General features: G+C 41.9%; 1 protein-coding gene across 1 annotated transcript in view; it reads right to left on the reverse strand.

Annotated features, from left to right (window-relative positions):
• Window positions 1-6,105: 6,105 nt before the first annotated feature.
• The window catches only part of SPAG9 (sperm associated antigen 9), a 61,794-nt gene continuing 43,905 nt past the window's right edge, over window positions 6,106-23,994 (reverse strand). The window contains exons 16-29 of the mRNA XM_082294213.1: window positions 23,840-23,932; window positions 23,389-23,556; window positions 22,529-22,700; window positions 21,197-21,424; window positions 20,304-20,499; window positions 19,756-19,878; window positions 19,131-19,211; window positions 18,602-18,669; window positions 17,239-17,387; window positions 15,948-16,119; window positions 14,851-14,964; window positions 12,059-12,235; window positions 11,538-11,675; window positions 6,106-9,763 (exon numbers count right to left, since the gene is read on the reverse strand). Of these exons, the coding sequence (XP_082150339.1) occupies window positions 9,648-9,763; window positions 11,538-11,675; window positions 12,059-12,235; window positions 14,851-14,964; window positions 15,948-16,119; window positions 17,239-17,387; window positions 18,602-18,669; window positions 19,131-19,211; window positions 19,756-19,878; window positions 20,304-20,499; window positions 21,197-21,424; window positions 22,529-22,700; window positions 23,389-23,556; window positions 23,840-23,932 (1,995 nt within the window). The 3' untranslated portion in view covers window positions 6,106-9,647. The remainder of the gene's footprint in view (window positions 9,764-11,537; window positions 11,676-12,058; window positions 12,236-14,850; window positions 14,965-15,947; window positions 16,120-17,238; window positions 17,388-18,601; window positions 18,670-19,130; window positions 19,212-19,755; window positions 19,879-20,303; window positions 20,500-21,196; window positions 21,425-22,528; window positions 22,701-23,388; window positions 23,557-23,839; window positions 23,933-23,994) is intronic.

Consider the following 23,994-nt stretch of genomic DNA (forward strand, 5'->3'; position numbering starts at 1 on the left):
CTGCTCATGCGATGAGGAGCTCTCCCCAGCACAGAATTTATGTCAAGAGGTGATCAACTGGCTTATTCCAATCACAAAATATTTTTATCTTTTTAACCAGAAGCTATAAAAATCCAGGAAATGTGGATTTATGGCCTATAAAAGGTTTAGCTTGAGCTATGACCTACAGACTTATGTAATTTACTACTAAAGAGGGCTCCAATTCCAGCACCCCAGTGAGCTCTTTTTGGAGCATTTCCTGATTTGGGCTCTTTTAAAGCACAGTTGGGCAGTCAGATAGTCAGATATGGGAGCTTGGAGGGCGGCTGGGCACTTGCCCCATGGCACAGGAGAGCCAGGAAGTGCCAACCTTCAGTTTCTCATGAGGACTGTGGCTGTGTCAAGTGAGAAAACCCCACCCCAATCTTGGCCCTTGGTGTTTGCCCTGGACAGAAGGTGTTTGCTGGTGAGACTGCTCCTTTCTCAGCCCTCTCAATCTCTTTAGGTGACAGCAAGTCAAGATCTTTGAAGAGATAAATTGAATAGAGGGGTCATATCCAAGTCCTGGGTTGCAGAAGGATCTGCCCCAGGGCTTGGCAGTGTTTCTGCTGCGATGCCAGAGCTCTGGAGCATCTCTCCACCACAACCCACTCTGATGCCATCACCACCTTGGAGGCTTCCCTGAAGATTCATTCATCATCCAACACATTCTTCCATGAAGGAGCAATTTAGAATCATGGAATATGCTGAGTTGGAAGGTACCCACAAGGATCATCAAAGATCAGCTCCTGGTCGTGCACAGGACACCCCAACAATCCCACTCTTGTGCCTGAGAGAGTTGTCCAAATGCTCCTGGAGCTCTGGCAGCCTTGGGGCCGTGACCACTGCCCTGGAGTAGCTTCATACCCTTGAGAACATCTCTGGGTGATCCATGTCTGGAGGGGAAGGAAAGATCTGCAGCATCAGTGATTTATTTAGTTTGTGGTGAGAAGTGATGAGAGCTGCCCGAGCAGGGTGTGAGATATACCTAAAAAAATGAATCTATACAAACAAGAAAGGAAATTACAGCGGCTGTGGAGCAAAGCTCCCATGTCTCTTGTCCAAACACCAAAGCTTCCCTGGAGGAAGGTGTGTTGGACACTGTGCCCTGAGGCCAGTATTTGGGTCTAGAGTAGCTGGAGGACCAAACACAACCAGCCCTGAAGAACCTCCAGACTTGTGCCAGTCTGATCTGCAGTCTGACCATGACTATCTCAGCTGGCTTTTTTGCTCTGATTTTGTCTTTTGGGGATCAGCCTGAGAACAGACCTACATTTTATCATGTTTAGACACCAGCCCAAAGCACCACTGAGCAGTAAGAAGCACAGTCCAGCTTGGGATCATGCAACCCAGCTGCTTGAGCTTTGAGAGCCCAGAAAAGCCTGCTTGAACCATAAGAGGAGCATGGAAACTGCCACTTCATCAGCAGATAAAGCTCTGCCAGTGCTGCCTCCTTCTGAAAACTCTCCTGAGGACCTATTCACATTTCCTTCACCTTCCTATGTCTGATTTCAGATCACATGTCACACTGCTTGCAAAGCCCAGCTTACAAAACAAGAACACTTCAACACCCAAGTGCTGCTGCTGTCAGCCCAGAACACTCTGGTGGCTCAGCAGAGCTTTGTTAAAGTCTCTTCGTTCCTCCAAAAAGTTTCCTCCATGCTTCTTTTTGAAGGTTTCTGACCCATTTGTGTGATTTCCAGGCTGAGTGAAGTGATGAACCCCCTTTCCTTCCCCTTCATCTGCTGTCAGCTGAGAGGGGCTCCTGTGCCTCTAGCCCCTCTGACAGACCAGGCCATTTTGCAGGCATTTCAAAGAGATTCTGACCAGCAGAGCCCTGAGCTTCCTGCAAGCCAGGACAGCAGCAGAGCCTGGATGGGAAGGGTGTGAAGAGCTGTAACTTCCCAGGATGAGCAGCCCCACAGGGATCATGGTGTAAACTCCACCTCACCCTGTGCCCAGAGCTGCACACCCTCCTCTCTGCTCCCAGCTTGCTGCAGTTCAGCCACAGCTTTGGCCCAGAGGTGACATTTGGGGCTCTATTGCAGATGCAGGTTGCTATGGTGAAATGACCTCCCAAGCACCCTGGAAAGTTCAGAGAACAATTTAGAATACTTGCAAAGTCATTGACTTGCTGTGGCCAGCTGATGGCAGGTCATCACCCAGAAAGCAGCAAAGCTGTGTCCTCATCTCCTTTGCATGAAACCTTTATTCTGTCCTGGTGTTCTCTAGTGCTGGTACTGCCAGTCAGAAGACTGTGCTGGGATGTTTCTGGTGCCTTCCTTCCCTCTGGAAAGGTCCTTCCTCATTTTCTCTTTCCACATGTGGAAATCTGCACAGCCCTGAGCAAGGCAAGGATGGGTACCTTGTGTCTAAGTGCTGAGTTTGCAATGCCAAGGTGGGGGGCTGGTCCTGCTACCCCCAAACCTCTGAGCTTGGGCCTGGCTGAGAATCCATCCTTCCTCTCTCCCTTCCTTCCTTCTCAGGGGGAATGAGACACAGGCACATCTGCAAAGGGCAGAAGAGCTTTTTTAGCTCCCAAGCACCCACACTGTGTTTATTTGCAAGTGACTCAACCGGACTCTAATGGGTTTGTGGATGCTGCACAATTCACCTCTCTCTTATCTTGGGAATTTTCATTACCTTTTGGGCAATTTTGACAAGGATTCAATTTTCCCCACCTACACACACATCCTGCTGTTCTCTCATTGAACACATCAATTAGCAGCCAAAAAAGTCCTCAGCACCTTTCCTCCCCCCAGATTCAGCCTCCCCCATCAGCCTTTGACAACATTTCCTTGTGCCGTTACCCACCGCAAACCAGGTCCGGCCTGAAAGACTGAAACTCTTCACACCTGATCCATGTGCTGCTCATCTCAGAGATATCTCTGTGCCATCCCAGGAACAGAATCCAAATGCCCCAAGCAGGGACAGACCCATGTGTTGCACCTGCATCCCTGCAACAGCCCCTGCGAGGAGCACTCGTGCAGTGGCAGAAGAAGTGTAAAATTTTCTATCATTCTCATCCAGAGTATTCCAGAGGTATTCCAGCTGCCTTTGCAAACCAGTGAGCTGTCTGATGTCCTGAATTTATTCCTGCTGGTGTACAGACAGCTGCAGCATTTTCCATCAGTCCAGTTTTTTCCAGAAGGTAGAAACTGATTCTTCCAGCCTGGAGACACAGCAGGATCGAGGGTGACCTGTGGGACACCTCCCCACGCTCCTGCTCCCTCCTTCAGGTGTTGCTTTCAGCCACCACCAGCCAGGACAGCAGGGTGTGTGCTCTGACCCAGGGCAGCACCATCAGCTCTCTTTTTTCCTTGAACTCAAAGCAAACATCAGCCTAATTTAATTTTTAAAGGAGACCCTGAGATCTGTGTCTGCAGACCAAGCTTTGGGAAAGTCTGACACTGGGAGGAAGCTCTGCTGTCACTACCATAAAGGGCCTGGATGGTGGCAGCTCCATCCCTGCCAGCCCTGAGCCAGGGCAGGGCCTCAGGGACACCAGGATGCTGATCCCATCTCAGCCCCATGCACTGAAAGGTGGAAGTGAAAAGCAGATATGATGTCTGGGAAGGTTTCCAACATGGTTTTTTGGGTTTTTTTCCCCTTTTCCTCCTCATTTAAGCTCCAAATCTGTGACAGCCTAAAAGGTCCCTGGACACAGCAACATTCAGGAGCAGGAGATGGCAGCACTCCCCAACATATCCCAAATCCCTGGGCATTGGAGGTGGGCAGGACAAGGTCCGGGGTAGATGTAAGGAGCATCAGCCCTGGCAGCCACACCTGCTGCTGGCTCATGGATTCAGAACTGCTGTTGTCAGGCAGGGAAGGAGTGAAGGGGGCCCTTAACATCCCACCTGCAAACTGCAACAGAACGTCCTAAGGATGGAGAAGAAGCAGGAAGGGGAGTGCTGGGGAGCAGCTGCTCAGCCCTTGCAGTGCCAAGAAGCCCCATCTCCCCCACCCTGCCTGGCTCCATCCCAGTGCCCAGCAGGACCTTTATCTAATGAAGGAAAAGCTTTCCCTTTCCCAAGTGTTAGGTGAATTGTGCTGAAGGTCCCAGCTCCGGAGCAGAGAGAGGCAAATCCCAACTGGAGCATCCACAGGGGTGAGGGCAGGGGAGCATCTCCTGAACCCCTGAGTGACCAAGTGCTTGGGTTCCTCCGTCCTTCCTGGGACACAACAGCTTCACCTGGGAGAGCTGTTCCAGGGAACGTGAGCCTTGGCTGCTGCAGGAAGGCCGGCAGAAGGGAGTGCTCCAGCAGAATGAGTTTTCTCTCGGGTTCCACGCTGCGTTTGAAGGGTAAGAGCACCATCTTGTGTCACAACTCGGACTGCTCCTGTTCCTGGCCAGAAGCTCAAGCAGAGTGTACCAAGCACCAATCCACACCTCTTCCCATCAGCTCCCCTCCCACCGTCATCCTAAAGTGCTTTAAAAAGTAGGAAACAATTTGCACTCAAAATAGGTGTTTTTAAAAAAGTGTAACTACACAAAATCACAGTGAGTCCTGCAGGCCCTGCCAGGAGCTGGTGTGGTCCCTGGCCAGAGGCCCCTCACAGCTTGTTCTACAGTAGAATTAAGGGGCACTTGTGCATCAGAGGTCACCAGGATGTTCAGCACCAGCTCCAGACCTTATTGCTCAGACACGATGCTGAAAATGGGAGTTGAAGGCAAAAAGAATTCCAGATTTTGGGTTACTATTTATTCCATAATTGAAAAAGGGGAATAGTCTCGATCAGTAAGTGTGAGGTTTATTTCAAGCAAAAAAAAGTATTTTTCAATAAAAGCATTCGCATTGAACAAGTTTATTAACTATGTGTGTATTCTGCCCTGAACCTGTTTGTGTAGCTGATACAACTGAGAGAACTTTTGAAAAATCTGCCTCAGACACAGTGAGTGCTTTTCCCATGATCCCATGCCCAGTGCAGACAAGTTTGTTATTTCCAATGGCTTCAAACACTGTTTGGAACACCTTAGCTCAGTTCACAGCTCTATTCTCACATCTCTCTCAACACCAGATCTGAAAAATTCAATTACTTACGCACAGACCTGAGGGGCTCCAGGGCTGCTGGAAGACCTGAAACTTCCAGAGTGAAGATTTATGTTTCTTCCCTTTTAATACAGACACACTCTGCTTTAGCACAGTGCAGTGTGTGACCTGCCTGGGAATGGCCACAGCCCCAGAACCATCACTGTGAGGAGAGGGAAATGCATCAGGACATCTGCTTTGGACAGGCAAAAATCTTGCAGGAAAACTCCACTAACCAAGCAAAAATTATGGTGGGTTTGTTAAGCACCAGGTTAATAAAGTTTCAAGTTGGTACAACAGTGGTAACAGTACATTTGGTGGTTCTCATCCATGGATGATTCCAGTGTTTGCACATGCAAGTCTGAAGAATTTTTTTGTTCTGGAGGTTTTAAACAGCTTCATGTGGGCCCTTCACGAGTGCCCAAGTGCAGCAGTAACACCTGCAGTGACACTCACAGGGAGGGCAGGGGGGCTTTGCATCCCCAGCACAGCTGGGAAGGGTCTCTGTGCACCAAGAGGGGCTCCCCCAACCCCTGGGAAGAGCCAGGGGCTCTTAGGGCACTCCTGAAACACCGATCAGGACACACGCTGGGTCAAATGTGCTTAGAAAGGGGCAGGTGAGCTGGGAAAACACGAAACCCTGGCCCTGGCCAAGTGTTCTGTTTCTGCAGTCACCACATCCTCATTCTTCTGCCTTAAAAACACATCATCTCCTTTGCTGAGCAGGAGTAACCAGCGAGCATTTGATGAATCTGTGCTAAAACAATTTCAAAAATAAATCTCAGTGTCAGCATCTATTTCATCCAAGCTACTTTAAGCAGATCTCCTCCAGATCTGTATCTTAAGAGAGGCACAGACATCACAGCTTTTCTTCACAGCTTTTGTTTGGGCCCAGTATGAGAGAGCAGGATAACACTAGTCCTGGACAGACTCAAATACATCATTGATAATGGCAATATTTGGTGTTAGTGTAAAATCCCCAATATTGTGCCTTCTGATAGCACCAAAACTCTGCAAAATTAATGAGACTACAAAGAACACACTGCAACATATGCATGTTTCATATACATATTTATATATATTTCATGTACAAAGTTACATTCTGAACCCCATGGATTCAATAATAGAAATAAATACTGAAATAACTACACTGCTATATGAGCTCTTCCGCTCACAGAAAAGAAGCCTCAAGTTTTAACAGACAGCAAGTTTAACGCTGTAGAATCCATCTCAGATTACAGAGGCAAGTAAAATTCAGCGTAAAGTGTCCAACAGACAAAACTTTCAAAAATTACAGACCATAAAATGTTTAAAATATATGTTTAAAAGATTGAGAAATGTGCATCAACAAAATTAATAAAGGAAACTTAATCTTGTTAGAGGGTGGGAGAGACATTTAGTGTATAGAAAAATGCTTTGAGGTGCAACATAGGTTGTTACAATATGGCATAACCCTGTTAGAAAAGAACATTTAATTTCCCTAAAGAAGAACTGTATTTGAGTTTACCGTGTCTCATTTTACAGAGCAGGGCCTTCACAACACCCCACCTCAACAGGGCCACTTACTGAGTGCTAAGTCAGGTTTAATCCTTTGGTAACTTTTATAATACTCACATGGAAATAAATATTCAGTTACACAGCATTTTTTAAAGACACACGTTCTTTAGAACAGTTAGTATAATAAAACAGATTTAACATTTGTTTGTTACTAAGGCAGCCTATGATAAAGTGTCTACGCTCCGTCAGCTCGATCCCATCCGGCGCAGGAAGACCTTCCCAAGGAATGGACAATGCAGCCTCACCCTCACCATGCAAGCACCCCTACCCAGGCAAGTCATGTGCTGCATATTTTGTGCTCGAAATGTTTCCAAACTATTAACAAGCTGTAGCTATCAAGAGATTAGCTCCTATTTATATGATGCTTTAATCACGAGTGTAATGCATAAACACATTCTTGAGACGGAGTTGAGGATGTATTGTCATCCCAGTGCCTGGGGTTTGCGTGCTTTATTCACCCTTCCAAGTGACCTTAAGGGGAGTTTATACAGCCCAGCACACTGTGATGGCAACAGGGACCCAGTTAATCTACTGTACCTTAGGACAGGGGATACAGTTTTTAAATGAGAAATACAGAGAAGTGCACATGCCTTTATCTACACCCATAGTGGTAACACAGTTCAACTACTGTCTGCTTTAAAACCCTTCCACTTTTGGACAGAAACAATCAATCATTCTCTGAAAGATTTGCAAGGGTGGCCCACTGAGGTGACTAAAATGGCACAGTGGGCCAGCTCCATTTGGCAAAAGACCAGGTACACACTTGCCAGGTTGCAGTGCTCCAGCTGGAGCAGTAACGCTGCTCAGAGAAAACAGCTCGTCTCGAACAACAAAATCCTACAAGAACCAAGGAACAGAATTGTGCGCTTTTTTTTCTGAGGACATGAGAATGTGACAATCAACCAGCAAGTCAAAAACTTCGGAGATTGTGTTTTTCAAAGAGAAAAATAAAAAAAAATATCAAGAAAATGGCAGGAAAAGCAATGAAACTGCACCACTCACAGTGAAGATTCTGCACAACAGTAAAAGTTTAGACAGCATTTTTCTTAAGACATCCAATCCCATAAGTTAATTCAGATGTGCTTCATGTTCAGCATACATGCCTGTAAGTTTAAAATAGGTCTAAGAGTGTTGACTCAGGTTACTTTTGTATAATTGGTATTTGTATAATTTTTAATAAGCTTCCAGACTTTGTATTTAAGCCGAAGTACTTTAAGAGTGACATTCAAGATGAATTTGGAAAGCAAATTATGAACATGCTCTCATCACTTTTGGCATTCTGAAGAGAAAAATACTACCAAGATATTAGACATCTTTAATAAGGATTTTTACTACATAGTTCATGTCCTAAATACATATTTACGAGAGGAACAGCTGTGTACAAAATATGTCGCTTAAAAAGTATTTATACATATAAATCTAACCAGTAGACCTGAATGGAGATTTTCTGGTTTATCAGCTATGATATGCATTTGAAAAAGCTGCCTAAATATATATTTACACAATAGACCTCAGCTAAATGTGTTCATTTAAAAAATTAAGAAAATATATAAACACATGTTTGCCTGATAGACCAGAACTGCTCCTATTGCATAAAAATGTTTAGGCAGTTTTAAAAAAGTGTTTCTATATTTACTCCTCTGAAACTGTTCAGTTCTCTCACATAATCAGGTTACTATATTTCTCTACTAATCTGAACAGCTCCAGTCTTTTGGGGGTAAATGCTGGATGTTTATTAAAACCCCTCAAAACTTTTACTTTCCAGAGACTAAATGAAAAAACAAATCTGGGTTTTTAAACTTTCTGAAGCACAGAAATCATGAAATGTTTAACTTAGGTCTGATACTAATGCAGAAATTTCAATTTAAAAGGAAGACAGTCTTGAACTCACATTTATGGTTAAAAAAATAGATGGTGAGTAGACAGAATGTCAGCCTAATATTAGAGTCTCCTGACTTTCAGTAATTTTCTCTATCTTTGTGTTACCTGATAATATTGCTGCTAAATTATTTACTTTTTTTACTAAATTGGGGTATGGAGCTACAAAACAATACATTTGGTACCTAATGATCTGGCACTACAGTTCCTTACGATCGCACTTGGGCAGAATGTGGGGTTTCTTCTGTACACTCTCAGTCTTTTCTCATGCTCTAATTGAGGTCTCCAACCTTCACACATGTAGTGCCTCATGAGTTTGACCAACTAGGCAGAGAAGATCATTCTAGTGCTTAGGACATAAGGAGTTAAGACAAGAAAAGAACAAAACATATCCCCTGTTTGAGAATTTTACAGTTATTTTCCAATTTAAATCAACCTAAGAATACCCTTTGGAAACAGTTGTTCCATATCAGGGAGATGGAAAAACATTATGCTCAAAATTGCTCATTACTGAGGGCAGCAGTTCTCAAACTTTAAGGTTCAATAGTGAAAATACGATTTTATTTAAATATTTTCATTTTAATTCCTATACAGCCTCCTTTCCCCCCCCAAATTCTGATGAATGTAACAAATTAAACCGTGTACACTATATGAGCAAGATCTTCTAGGTTTGAAAACAAAAGCTGAAATACACAGTTTGCTTTAGCCCTCACTGAGTATTTGGATGAGTCTTAATAATCCATCTCCTAATTTGTCCATTTTTTTCATACTCTGGGAATAACTTTGCTGTTTTACCCAATGCATTATACGGTGAAATGAAGCTCAGTTGGAACAAAGCTGAACTCAAGTGAGACTACCAAAGAAGTGAACACATTAGATTGCTGTGGTACAGTAAAACTGTCTCAGCTGCTCACTGTGGTGTGCACACCAGCTGGAGAAACATCTGATTTCCTCACACTGTTCCATGTAACACGGGTGCAGTAAAACAGCACAAGCTAATTCCTGTATAGGTAAAGGTATGACAGGTTTGCAATATAAAGTTAAACAGCAAAGAAATGCTTCAACATCATGTAGTGAAACAGGTTCACAAAATAAAAAAACATGCAGAAGCTTTTTTTTTTTTTTCCCTGTTTTTAAGGTCTCCAACTGCATCCTGCAGGCTCACTCACTGCCACACATGACTTGCCACACTATCAAGTGACTCCTCTCAGCTTTGGCTACAGAAGGTTCAAGTGGTAGAGCTTCTCCCAGGAGTTCAGATTCTCCTCCTTCATCACCTGGAAAAAAACAGCTTTGAATGAGGCAGCCAATAATCAGAAGAGCGTCAACACCACATGCAGCAAGACAAGCAAAACACTAAAAAGGCAGAAGTTGCCATATGCTGATATAAAAACATATTAAAGTCTGTGAATGTAAACAGAGTGTGTTGCATAATTATCTCAGAGCCCAGCGTTCTGCTGGCCATGTTCTTCAGTTCTAGACCAAAAAATAATGGTAGTTTCATAAGTATCCATGTTCTACATGTTTCATTACTTATAACTCTTTAAGGTAGAGAGACCTCCTAAATCTGCAAACTACCAGGCAGACACAGAGATGGTTTTGCCACTAGAAAGTGTTCTGGGACAAACACAAACATATAAATGCTCTGGAGCAAGAGCTGTAATTAAGCACAAGTGAGACAACACAACATTCACGTCTATGATCAACCTTTCCCACTCTTTCCTCCTGTTCCAGTTATTCCAGCTTCCCACAACTCTGCCCACAGTGGCAAAGACAACCTTGAACATATTCTCCATTACTGCTCTTCAAAAAGAAGGGCAGTTTTGTAGCTGCACCTGAACTCTGGATGACAGGAGCTGACTGGGACCAAAGGTGACACTGAACTGCACGTGGACAGCCAGAACCATCAATCCAAGGAGAAGGTCACTTTAATCAGAGGAAACAGGAACTGACCTACACCTTCAGGAAGGTGCCAGATCAAATTTTGGCTGGTGTTCTGGTTAGACTCCTTTGGAGGGCTGAGCAGTCTAAACAGAGTAGCCCCAAACTGCTCTTGACCAGTTTGCTGGGCTCATGTGGCATTGGCTGGGCTAATGCAGCCCTGACACTCAGCTCCTAGCTTTGCATCATGCCACAGGGACAGCAAAATGAGCATTTGCAATGTGGCTGTTCCAGCTGCCCTGGAGCTCAGCACTTGAGCCCTCACTGCAGGGTGGCACAGAACTGCCTCAAGCCCTGCCTCCCACAGAAATCCAACAGGGGCACCCCAGGAACCTGCTTGGCACCGATTAGTGGGATGACAGGATTTGGGATGGCCCTCCTGGGTTTTCCTTTGTAGTGGTTTTTGTGGGTTGTTTTGCTGTTTGGTTGGTTTTGAAAGACTGCAGACAGATTCAGGCAAAAGGTCAAAAGCAGGCCTAAGAGTTGTGACACCTTTCTATGCACTTTTTGTCAAGGCCTCCAGCTGCAGATTCTAAGCACAGAATCACAACAGCTTTCACTTTATTTCCACAAAGAGTTCAATTTAAAAAAAAAGAATGTTTACACAAGAACTCTTTTGTGGGCTAGATCATGCAAAAGTGCTATCCAAGAAAAGCAATGAATAAATAAGACGGGCATGCAGAGATAAGAGATCTACTTTATCCCTTCCTTGAGTAAATTTTACACTGAGCATTCTTCACTTAACACGACTTGTTTTCCAGTCAGTCTGCATATTTAAGTAACTAAGGACATGTTTTCCAGCAGTTTGAGACAGAAGATTAACCTGCTAAAGAAAGACTGAAAGCATAAACAGGAAGGTGGCACATGACTCCAAAGCAGAGTTTCAAATAAACCTTCTTACAGTCACCCCAAAGGTCATGGTTTATTGGGAGGAGGAGGAGAAGCTGAAGGTGTGTGTCAGAATAAAAATACTTCTATCCCTGCAGTGTATAGTAAAGACTGTATATACTGACCACACAAATGCACTCATTGCAATTACAGCAGCAGTTATGATGTGGTTAATAACCTTTCAGTATGAAGTATGACTCATTTAAAGCTCAGATTTCTTACCCATTCTGAAGTCAATGTATCCTTCTCCACCGCTTATCACCAACATTGATTTTAAGGGACTCTGGTTGAAGGACTCTTGGGCTTGTTTATCAGCTGTTAGCTCTGTTCCACCACTACTCTGAGGGCAAACAACCTGACCTGGGTGAAAAACAGAACGCATTTTTATGCCTTATCTCAGAGTAAAACCATCTGTGCTTGGTCACTGGATTGCCTAAAGCAGTTGAGTGCCTTCTTAACAGGCAAGTGCTCACTTAGCACAGCACCTTTTTCACAGAAGGAAGCAAAGTCCTTGTTTGTGACCAAGCCCTTTTCCTCCCATTAAGCAGGGTTGCACTTAGCAATCAGACAGGTCTTGTAATTAAAATACAATACATTGTTTCTGAAAGTATGAATTCATACCCTTGCTATCTTTGCCTAAAAACACTGTGTTTAACTAAGTGAATGCACGAAAAAACACACCACAACCAACCAAACCAAACCAAACCAAACAACCCCTTTCAAAGATGGTAACAAAACCTCACCTGGTACTGCAACAAAGAATTTCACAGCATCCCGGTGGCCGTGGAAGCAGAGCTGTGCGTGTGCCATGGAACAGTAGGGAATGAATGTCCCTGGAGTCACTTTGTCACTGTTCTCATCTCCATAGACACGGATCACACTCCCCGGACGGTTTCCAGAGCCTGCTGCTGCTTTATTGGCTGTAAAAGAAGAGGAGTTGTTTTCTGCTTCAAAATACAAATTGCTGAAGTGGTTATTTGTTAAGAAACCTTATGGTACCATCTAAAAGCTAAAGCCAACTTAGATAAAAATGAAACAGGAGGGCAGCAATGCCAATTCAAGACAGAGCTGGAAAGAAAAAGATTGCATGCTTCGTTATTTTAAGTACATCAGAAAATGGAGCAGGATTCTTATTAGTCTAGCATAAACACCAGATTTCAATATCCTACTTTTGGGAAAAAATAATTTGTGACAGGACTGTATCTTTCATAGAAAATAAGTACCTCTAATGTGTTTCAGTATGAGCAAATTCCATGTACTTAAACATGTAATTAAAGACAGTTTCATTCCAACTAATCATAAGGTATCCCCTTGCCAGCAAAAATTCTCTAGAAATAGCCACCTGTGGGCATGAAGGAGCTACCCTATTATCATTCTACATCTAGATTTTACTGAGAAGTTTTAAAATACATTAAACCAGAGAAGTACTCATGCTAGACATACAAGCCATCTCCATTCCAAAGACTATCAAAGTAGTGAAAGAAACAGTGATTTGTAACAAGACAGCAAATGATGTGGATTAATGACAAAGTTACAAGATGTGGTATCACATTGGCTGGAAGAAAAACAAAGTCTGTATGTGAGAGTTCAGCTGCAACACAGGATGATATGCTAAACTGCTGAGCAGATTGGTGGCCATTTAGCAAACATAAAACTGCTGCAATGCAGTAACTGCAAGTGGAAAAACATTTAGGAACATACAAAGGGTAAATCTATAAGGAGTGGGAAACAGCCTCAAAGTGGCTATTAGAAGCCTGAAAATAGGTTTTGGTTCAGGATCTGCACTTACCCCGCAGCCCCAGTAAACGTCCCTGGTGGAGGATTACAGCTAGTGAGAAAGGAGGAAAGGGGAAATGGATAGGTATGACAGTAGAGGAGAAGGATTAATGAGAACCCACCACTCATATTTTGGTTTTTGATAAGGTAGAGCTTAAAATTTTAGCTCCTAAAAAAAACCAATAGATATTTAATTACAGAAGATTCAATCAAAAGTCACAAAGAACAGCATCTTGTTATAGAAGTTTCAGAACAAACTGGACCACAAAAGCACTGCCACTGTCACGTGTTTTTAAAGTTTAATATTGATTAGCAACGTTTCCCCTTTCTCTCTTTCCTTGGCAGGAGGCTCCAGAATAATATAGAACAACTCATGTTTTCAAGTACCCTTTTGGAACATCATCTGCTGCCCTGCTACTGAGACCCAGGGGACTGAGAGATGCCACTGCTCATGCAAGGATGTGACTGCTTTTAAATTCATTAATATTCCTCACCAGGATTCTCAACCCTGCTACCCCCAAAAGGCTGCTCTGACCCACAACCAGTCAACAGAACTGAAATGAAACCAAACAGCTTTAATAGGGATTTCTTCATGTTCACTCCTGGTTTAAAACAAACTCCTCTGGAAACATTAAATTAAGCTTGACACAAATTAAGAGCTATAATTTTTGAAAGCATGATTTAAAGTGTTTCAAAATCCATGACAGGAAGTCTGTCCTTCCTTAGTACATTCATGCAAGGTAAAAAAAAAAAAAGACATTTACTGAATGGATGGACAATGCAATGGAACAATATGAGAAACAATGCATGTGTGTGCTGTTCAACAAAGCAGGTAATACATGAAGAGTTTTCACTATTACATCATCCTAAAACTTCACCTATCAGACTGCACTATTTTCTAGGTAGCAACAGTACAACTAGGACTATCAAAGGTCAGCATTTTATTTTCTGAAACTTCTGTTCACCTGTTATAACATTAGTCTCAGGCACAAGTGTTGAGGCTTCTTTTTGTTCTTTAAATGCAATCAATTTACACAGAGCTTCTTCCCAAGCTTTACCTATTTAAGATTTGGTTTGCCCTTGAGCTGTTCTTTTCTCCTGAGATTCAACTGCCCTTAAGTAGTTTCAGCCTATGACAAGAGTCTGGGATCTGTTATTAAGAAAATACCTGGATTTACATGACTGGAATTTGACCTAGATGTTAGTGCCCTGTTTGAAGAATGTGTTTACAGCTTCTGTAACTCTGAATGTGTCCTTTAAAGCAGTCTGTGCTACTCCTGATCCAGTCCTTTATACCCACACTGTATGAATTCTCCAGAAATAAAGCCAATCAAATTGTATTAGCAACAACACCAACTTGCTCAAATCAAAGAAAAATCTACTTTGTGATCATATGGCAATCAAAAATAACATTAATTAGAAAAGTAATGATGTCTCTTCTAAGCAATAAACATCTGTCAATGCTGCTAATGCTCAGAACACCTCTAAGGCTTCAAAGTGTCCCTTTGATTCAAGCCAACTCTACTCAAACTGCAGTACAGGAGATTCTGGAGACGTGTTATTTTCTCAGAGGAATTGTAACCACATGCACAGATTTAGGTGCTAAACATCACACAGGCCTGATCTGTTACAAACCTGAAAGAGTCAGACCTGGCAGTGAAGCTTTCCATCCATTAGCAAGCATCTAAATGGTGTTTAACACTTTTTTTTGTGTGTCTACAGCATATTGCACAGTGCTATTCATTGATATTTTACTTACTTTCTGTTAATGGAATGGAGATGATGACACCATTTCCTGTTCCTACCCATAAACGATTACAAGACACCATAAGTGCTGTGATTCTCACAAATGAGAATCCCAGTTTACCAGTACCTAAAAACAAAAGATGCTTTTCATCAAAAATTATAAGCAAGAACAATTTTAGTTCTACAACAGACTCTTAAATCCAACTCCCAAATCACACAGACAAGTAATTCCCTCCCACTTCAGGCAGAAACAAAGTAGAGGAGCACATTTAAGTTGTAAAGATAACCTAGAAGGCTACAACACTGTAAGTAAATTGAGAACCTTACTGCAAGAATCTAACATTAGCTATGAGAAAGCAAAAAAGGTGTTAACAGCTCCTCAATGCAGCACAGTAAAATCTTTCGGGGCTTATCAGCTTTTAAAACAAACAAAAAAAGTGAGTTTACAGATCTAAGACAGTGGCTTGGTCTGACATCCATTAAAATTAATTTCTCATCCATTAGCATGATGAGGGGAGCAGAGGGCTGACAAGCCATGTGCAATGCACAGCAGTGACTTGTGAAGGATTTTCCAGGGCCTAATTGCCTGTATTTGTTGTGCAATGTAGGTAGTCAAACTGCTCTTATACAGATACTAATGAAAAAAATCAGAAAGCTTATTAGATTCAATAGCAATAAAAATTTGTGGGGGGGGGGAGAAGAGAGGTTGAAAAAAGAAGCAATTTTTCCAGGCAGGTAATGGATTCCTCCCATTTTTAGCTATAAAAAAATGTATCAGTACAGAAAACGAGAAAGATTGTAGTGTCTCTATTGGTGCCTGCCCAACCCAACCATCATTTTCCTCATTAGTTCTGAGTTTTTAAGGACACTTTACACATCAGGTAAAGTCAACAGACTGTAACAGATGACTGTAACAGATGACCCATCATCCTCATCATGCTTGACAGACTGACTTAGGCTTCTACTTCCAGATTCAAGTCTGCACAAACTGATTTTAACCGGCCTTTCCACCCACCCTTACCCCAAACGTGCAGTGAGAACTGCCTGATCCCCAGCAGGAAAAGGAAGCTGCAGACAGCAAGAACACACCAGTTCTCCCTGGCAACTTACCGAGCATTTTGCTTACATAGGGCTCAATGTCCACATCCTGCAGGTGCTGGTAGGTGTGCGCGTGGTAGAGGCGCAGGGTGGAGTCCAGGCGGATGGACACCCACACCCCGTCCCCCACCCACGCCAGCTGCCTCACTTGGCTCTCCCTCCTTGGGTGGGCATCAAAGGACTTCTATGAAACATTGGGGTTCAAATCAGAAGGTGAAACAAAGGGAAAAGAAGGAAAGGTTTCTCTGTTACTCTCACACAGTCGGGACTGGCAATTTTAGGTCAAGCACGACCCTCTGATCTGCAAGATCACAGACAGCGTTTAGCTCCGTTTCAAATACCACGTGATGCTCTAAAATTGCTAATTCCCTTCCCTAAGTGTGATCTCAACGCTGTAACTTCTTACTCTGTCTTCATTTACACATCTCATCCCAGCCTGCTCCAGCTTCTGTCTCCCTTGACAGAAGGGAGAAGCTGGAGCCTTTTTAGTCTGAGATCCTGCTGCCACAGCACAAGGTACCTGTGCCCAAAAGGTGTCTTTCTTCCTTGTTCTGTCATGACCGACTCTCACAAACAAACCCATCTGTGCAAAATACACATTATCCACCAGCAAAACAATCCATTTCGCTTTTATACGAACTTCATTTCAGTTTTCCCATATATTTATAGACTTCTTCACAAAAACAGGTTATTATTGGGTGATATTTTCAGAAGAGCTGAGCAGTCACCCTCAAAGGCCTGGCCCATGTCTCAGGCCAATTAGCAGGAGCTGAAACACTAATATTGCTCAAGGCTTGCAGAAACCTCAGCCACTTTCTGCCCTTGAGATGACAGATTAAACACTGCAGATAAAACACCAGCTCACACACCTTGGATAAACTCTTCTCTAACTGGAGGGAGAGTACAATTCCAAATTAACACTTACAAACCGCTGAAGTGTGCAAAGACAGATTACAGAGAAGTTTACAGGCGGGTGGAGAACAAAATGAAGCACACACAGAATAAGCTGGGAGCTGGCCTTACAAGCTTTGCACAAGAACACTTTCCAGTTTCTGGCCAGCTAAAAGTGGAGAACTAAACCTCCCAAAAACTGGTTTCAATAAGTGAGAACTGTCTCATGGCTTTTAAGTCTTCCAAAACAATGAAAACACCTTAAAAAAATGTAATACTATTTCTTAAAACAAATTTTCTTGGTTGCCTGTTTCTATACTGATGAAAACAGATGTTTCTGGAGTTACTCTGGAGTCTGAGCTGCAGCATTAAAACATAACATTTAACTATTTTAATCACCATTTGAACTTACTTCTATTTTCATGGCTTTTGGTTGAACAACATAGATTTTGTTCCTGTAGCCACACCAGACCTTGTCATGTACCACTGTCATGCACCGGATCGAGTGGTGCGGCCGGCCCAGGTCCAAGAGGTGATAGTTTGTCAAATCCCACTGACCATCTGCAAAAACAGGAGGAAAACAAAAAGAAAAACTCATAGGAACCTGTATTTAGTTTAGGGAGAATTTAGAAGTACAAGCAACTATCTTAAATGTCTAATTTTTTTAAAGCATTGTAATAATCTGGGTAAGTCAATACAAGTTTATGGCTAGGCTCCTCATTAAAAATCCAGCCACTAACATCCCAAATGCTACTTTTTAAAAAAAATAAAGTTGTATGATGATTCAGGTTAAATACCCAGCAAAATATTTTTAAATCAGCAGGTTACCCAGTGCTACATGTCTGCTTGACTAGGACCAGTACCTGTGAAAACAAACAGCTTCCCACAGAGCACCAGGCACCTGCTGCTTGGCTGAACATCAAGTGTTGACCAGTGCAGATTTTTTTAAAATATGCTGCAAGATCTTAGAAAAGGCACCCAAAATCTACTAAAAGCATACTAAATTTGGCCATTCAACACCAAGTAAAATTCTTCTCTAGACTGAGCTAAGGCCACAGATCATCAACGACATTCACTAGAGAGGCTTAGGGATTGTAAGCCACTACAGTGAGTTTTAAGAAAAACCAACAAAACAAAACCACTAAAAACAAATTCATCCCAGATGCATCTTTTCCAGTATTGGCATTAGTGTTGTGAAACCTTTTTAATCCTTTTAAATGCTGAGCACAGGGATTTAAACATCACAAGGGAAAGATGAAATTAATAGAGAGGCTGTGGAAAAACAAGCTAACAGATAAGTTCCAGTTGCTCATAGTAAGACCTTCCCCTCCAGGTCCTATTTCTGGAGGCTGAAGAATGGAGCTGGTTCAGGAGCAGTTTGGGCAGAAATTCTGAAGGGATGCTTACAAAATTCTCACTGAAGGACTTGCCCAGAGATAATTTTTAACACTAACAAAACAGAAGGCATGACTATTGAGTATGATGAAAAAGCAAGAGAAATGATGATCAGAGTGGACTTTCACATAGTTTTTTCCTATTTAGCTCAGATCTATCCCATTCTCCATTTCAGAGTAAGAAAATATTCCATGAATGCACCAGAACAGTGCAAAAATGGTACTTGAATCTGCAACTGAAATAACAACAAATATTTCTCGTGACAACCCAAAAAAAGGCCAAAGGGGAATACATTATCAAAACATTACTTGTGGATGGCACATTTCTTCCCTGACTACAATTAAAAATTCCCTGGTTTCCAGGTGTAACAGAATCCTTACCAACTCCCCGGTGAAAGATGGCGAGCGTCCCATCTGCCAGTGCAACCAAGACTATTCCTTTGACGTGTCTGGGGAAAAAGGAGGCACAACAGCACTCTCTGTCAGACTGCTCTGCTCAGAAGGCAGGTTTAAATGTTACAGCATATTTTTTACAGTCACATTAGCCCTAGTGTTTTGATTTCTACAATATAGCTCAAGAGAAGGGATGTAACAAGGGGTCAAAATTCAGTTCAGAGAGCTTGAAATTAATGAATAGCTGGCTACAGTGCCTGAAGAAAACTGCAAATATAGCAACATGTAACTGCTTTGCATAGCTACAGCTCATCATTTGGGCTATGTATCTCCAAGAGGTACAAGACTCCTTTTATTTTCCTAACTTCCCAAATGTTTTTCCACTGTCCCTCAAAGAACATGCAGGCAGTCATGGCAACTGACATTCCCAATATCTGAGAAGGAAATATAAAACTACTTTGGAAAGTATTTTAACAGAAATTCTTTATGATTTACATGACATTCTTTCAGGACTTACACAATACTGAGAATAGAATCTTTAAGTTTAATGGCATGAACACATTTCCTCCACTGGGCCACTGACGAATGAACATACAGGCTGCAAAGACAAATCAGGAGGGATTAAAAGCACTACCAGACAAAAACAACCACAAGCAAAACCCTTATAAACTGAAAGCCACAATCAAAGGGAAAATAAGCTTTCATCTTCCACTGGAAACTATGTATAGACTGAAAGCAAGAACTACATGAGCAGCAGAATGGCTTTTTCAGAGGCATAAAGCATTACAAGCTCCCTTGCAGACCCATCTGCAGTAAAAAGTACAATATATTTTTCTAGCATACTAATATACTGAAAGTTATGGAATTAACAGACCATAACAATTTCTTTGACTACAAAAAAACCCCCAGAACTTTTCTGCAGATGAAGCATTATCTAACAAAAAAGGGCTTGCTAATCACCTACAATGCTTCCTTTGAATTCTATAATGTCTAAAAATGCAGCAAAGTATTCAAGGTTTTGGCTCTCTTGAGATCTTCCTGCACTTAATCTTGACTCGAGACAGTTATCAGGTCTGTAGGCACAAGAAGCAAGCTTAAAGTAATTATTATAAATAAATGTAACACGATTAGCACTTCCTTACCATCCATTCTGTGCTCCAAGCCACATGGTTGGTAAAAGGCTACTCATTTTCTGTGCTTCTTCTCTCACTAGATCTTGCTCACTGGGCAGAACCGCAACATCCTTATATAACTCTGACTCAGTACTAGAAAAAAACACCAGTTAAAATACATTTAATGGAGTGCACAGATTACTCAGGCCATAACCCAGGTGGCTTACTTCACTACTGAGAGCTCCTACACTGGCTTTTGAAGTACATAAGGTGTTTAAAAACACAGTAACCACACATGAAAGTACAATACAGATGAAACCTCAATAACAATGAATTTCTTCAAGTGGACATTTACTTTTACAAGGAAAACTAGGTTCCATTCATGCCTGTCAGTATTGTTATCTCTGGGGAATGGCAGAAGAGAGTCACAAATTAGTCTTGTACCAAGACTACTTATATAAACCTCAACACACTTAACAAGAATAAAAAAGTAGTCATTTTGTCTCCATGCTGTGTTCCTACAAACATTTTCTCTTTTTAAACACATTGTAAGAGGTATGAAAACTGAGGCTATGTACTTAGGCTGATACACTGGAGATGCCTCTGTTGTATGTTGCACTCCCAAGGGATCTGTAAAGACATGCTCTGTGTAGACTCCAGTTTGTGCAATATCAGCTGCGTCTTCTCCTGTCCCTGCATTGACTTCTGTTGCTTCTGTTGCCTCCTCTGCTGTTGGAATGTTTTCATCTACTGAATTACTTTCAGTTGCAATATCTATGAAACAAACAAATTTGAGAAACTTTGAACAACTGCGATAGAATTTGCTATTGTTTAAAACAGCCAGAACTTGATATTTAAAACTGAAGTGAATAGCTGTTATAGCCAGACAATTACAATTTCCACATCAGAATCAAAAAAAGTCACATCAGAAATGCCCAAATTTTAGCAGGTTGCACTGTATAAACAAATGTCAAATGCACTTTAAGTATCAACCCAGTGACTGATGGCTCAGATTGGCCATTAAATTATTAACTAGGACAGCAGCGAACAAGGCCAACCACCAAATATCCACTGACAATCATAGAACCCCACAGTTCTGCAGGGCACATGACAGAAAATAGTAAAAATGATTATTTTATAGAGAGTTTCACTTAAATCTCTATTAAGACTTTACAAAATCCAAGGCATTTATTTTAGTCACTCTTTGGCAAGATCTGCATTTTAAATATTACATTAAAATCTCTCTCTAGAGCAGGCACAAGAATTCCCTCAAAAGTACCTGCAAGAAGCAGCTGCCAATTCCCATTTCATGTCACCTCCACCAAGTTTTCAGCTACAATCTACAGATTTACAGAGAGCTCATGTCATCGTGGCTCACACGCTGTTAACCCCAGTAGCTGCACCACTCATTTCCAGCTGCACCTCAAGGTGTTTGGGCAGCCCTGACACACCTGCAATGTTTATCACATACCTGACTGTTTCTCTGCCACAGGTGAGGCCCCATTGGTGTCATGGGTGCCAGGAGCCCCCGTGAGGCCCTCAGCAGTGCAGCCCACCACAGTGATGCCCCCCAGCAGGCTGTCGGTCTCAGCAGAGCTGTTGCTGGTCATGCTGCCACACAGGGAGGATTTGTCCACTTGGCTGGAATCTGCTTCCTGGGACCCTTCTTCTCCTGCAGGGTAGTCTGTTTCCCTTGCCCCTGAAAGAGATTAAACTCTGAATCACAGAATATCCTGAGCTGGAAGGGACCCACAAGGATCCAGTCCAACTCCTGGCCCTGCACAGACACCCAACAATCCCACCCTTTGTCTCAGAGTATTGTCCAAATGCTCCTGGAGCTCTGGCAGCCTTGCTGCCATGACCACTGGCCTGGGGAGCCTTTTCAGTGCCCCACCACCCTCTGGGGAAGAATCTTTTCCTGATATCCAGCCTAAACCTCCCCTGACACAACTTCAGGCCATTTCCTTAGGTCCTGTCACTGGGTGTTTTTCATGGGGATGAAACTGAATCCCTTCTCCATCTAATAACTAAGCTTCAAACTGAGTGAGCTCTCCAGCAACTGAGATTAAACATGCAGACAACCCCTATCTACAAGGTTATTTTAACATTATCAGCAAACATGGAAGATGCTGTCACAAAGCTCACAAAACAAAAGCAAGATCAACATATGCTGCACTAAAATGTCATTCACTGTATTTCAATCTGCAGTTTTCCAAATAGCTTACTGCTATTTTAATTATATCTTCCTCTAAAATTAGATTACATAACAGTGCACGTATGCAAGGACACCTATCTACATCTTTATGAAGAATTTAGGTGCAACAGATCCTTTGTTCTGGAAGAAAAACTGGTTTTCTCATGTTCAACCCTCTTATACTTTCAAGACTTAAAATACACTCAAATGCAACAAGGATTCCCTCTGCAGGAAGCTCCAAGATTTGCTGCTTATCTTCAAGAAGCTGAAGAGGTCAAAAAAGCAGCCAACATATTGTTCTTTTTGTGATGTTCACAATTCCATGAAATATTGACATTATTGCACAGTTTATAGTACATCAAACAAAACAGTTCCCCTTGGCTGCTGACATCTCTCAGAGTTTTGGTTAATTTAGGTCAAGAGCCAGCCAAGAGCAGAACAGTAGGGTAGAAATGCAATAGTTTTCTGTACAACTAAACACTTTCTTATTGCTGTGTTACAGTAACATTTTATCACACTAAGTAACAAATGTGTGGGTTTTCATTGCATAAGAAAAGCTGAATAAGAAACAGTTCAAAAAGCAGGAGCTGAACCAGCCCAAGTGTTTACCTGGCACACTGGCAATACAAAGCACATGAGAATTACAAACAATGAAACTGTCCAGAATATTTCCTGGTTGATTTGCATCAATAATGATAACTTTTGTAGCAGAATGTGTGCTAGTACAGATCCAAACTAGACTGGATAATTCTTCCTGATGTTTCAGTTCCTTCTGCTGATCCTGAAGGAGAATAAAGGCAGAAACGAACAACAGAAAGGGGGATAAGAATAGAATTACTACCTTTGATCTTTTATGGTCTTACATTTTCACCTACAGAAATATACATAAATATATGGGAAGTTAGGTATCTTCAATGCCACTGTAAAATTACATGTAGTTACTTGATCTCTATGTATCTGAAGTATAAAGCTCCCTCATAATTCATACTTCTCTTAAAAATATAGAAAATATTATAATTGTACTGCATAATTATACAGTTAGAGCAGTATAAAACAAGAACATTATTGACATGCCAACTGCCATACTGAGTATCACCACAGGTCAATGTGATATCCCCAAAGCACTTCAGAATTAAGCCTTTGTTTTTATGCCCTTAATATGAATTCCATTTATGGCAGTTAGAACATAAACAATTCTGTCACAAATGGTTTTTAAAGGAGGCAGCACTGGTATAAGCAGTATGTCATTTTGATGTAAAATTGATTTGCTCCTGAGATTCGCCAGCAAGGGAAGAATCAAAGAATTTTTGTAGTTGGATTCAATAACCCAAATATCCTGAGCTAATGACTACCCAAGAAAAATCTATTTGTTACCAATGAACCTGATTAGAAAATACTTTATTACTCTACAGTTACACAGTAAAGACATAACTACATAACTTATTAAATGTGCCTTGCAGTGACCTTACCTTGAGCTCCTGGTCTAGTTTATCTAAGCTACTCTGGGATCCTGTCTGCTGCTTATTGCCATCTGCATCCACACCAGTCACATCATTATAGAACACACTGGCACCAACCACAGACCCTCCATCTCGTGTCTTCCCTCCTGACAGGTTCACCCCTACAGCACACCACAGCTTGGGAGAAAAAAAAATGTTTCCCTTGAATCTCAAACTAAAAAGAGAGACATAAGCATTGTTAAATACACTAAGTGATATCAACATTATTATACATCCCTAGTCCATTTTAAATTATTAATTGCAATTAAAGTAATGTACATTTTACTGAGACATAAATTCTTCTTTACTATGTTTTAAAAAGAAACACCTTAATTTGAAAAAGAATGTAATTGAGTCCAAAATAAAAATATTCGAGCTACAGTTTGCCCAAGTCTCTCTATCATCACTGGAAATATCCTACCTTCATAGAAGTATCCTTCTCATCCAAAGGTCTCAGGTAAACAGGTACAGGCAAGTTCTTCATCTTATTTTCACCCTGTCCACCATTTGCCACCTAGGTAGAAAACAAACAAACAAACAAAATGGAAAAGCTTTCCCTTTAAAAGAGGTTTACAA

This window comes from Coloeus monedula, assembly GCF_965178545.1.
Source record: "Coloeus monedula genome assembly, chromosome: 19".
NCBI classification, from domain to species: domain Eukaryota; kingdom Metazoa; phylum Chordata; class Aves; order Passeriformes; family Corvidae; genus Coloeus; species Coloeus monedula.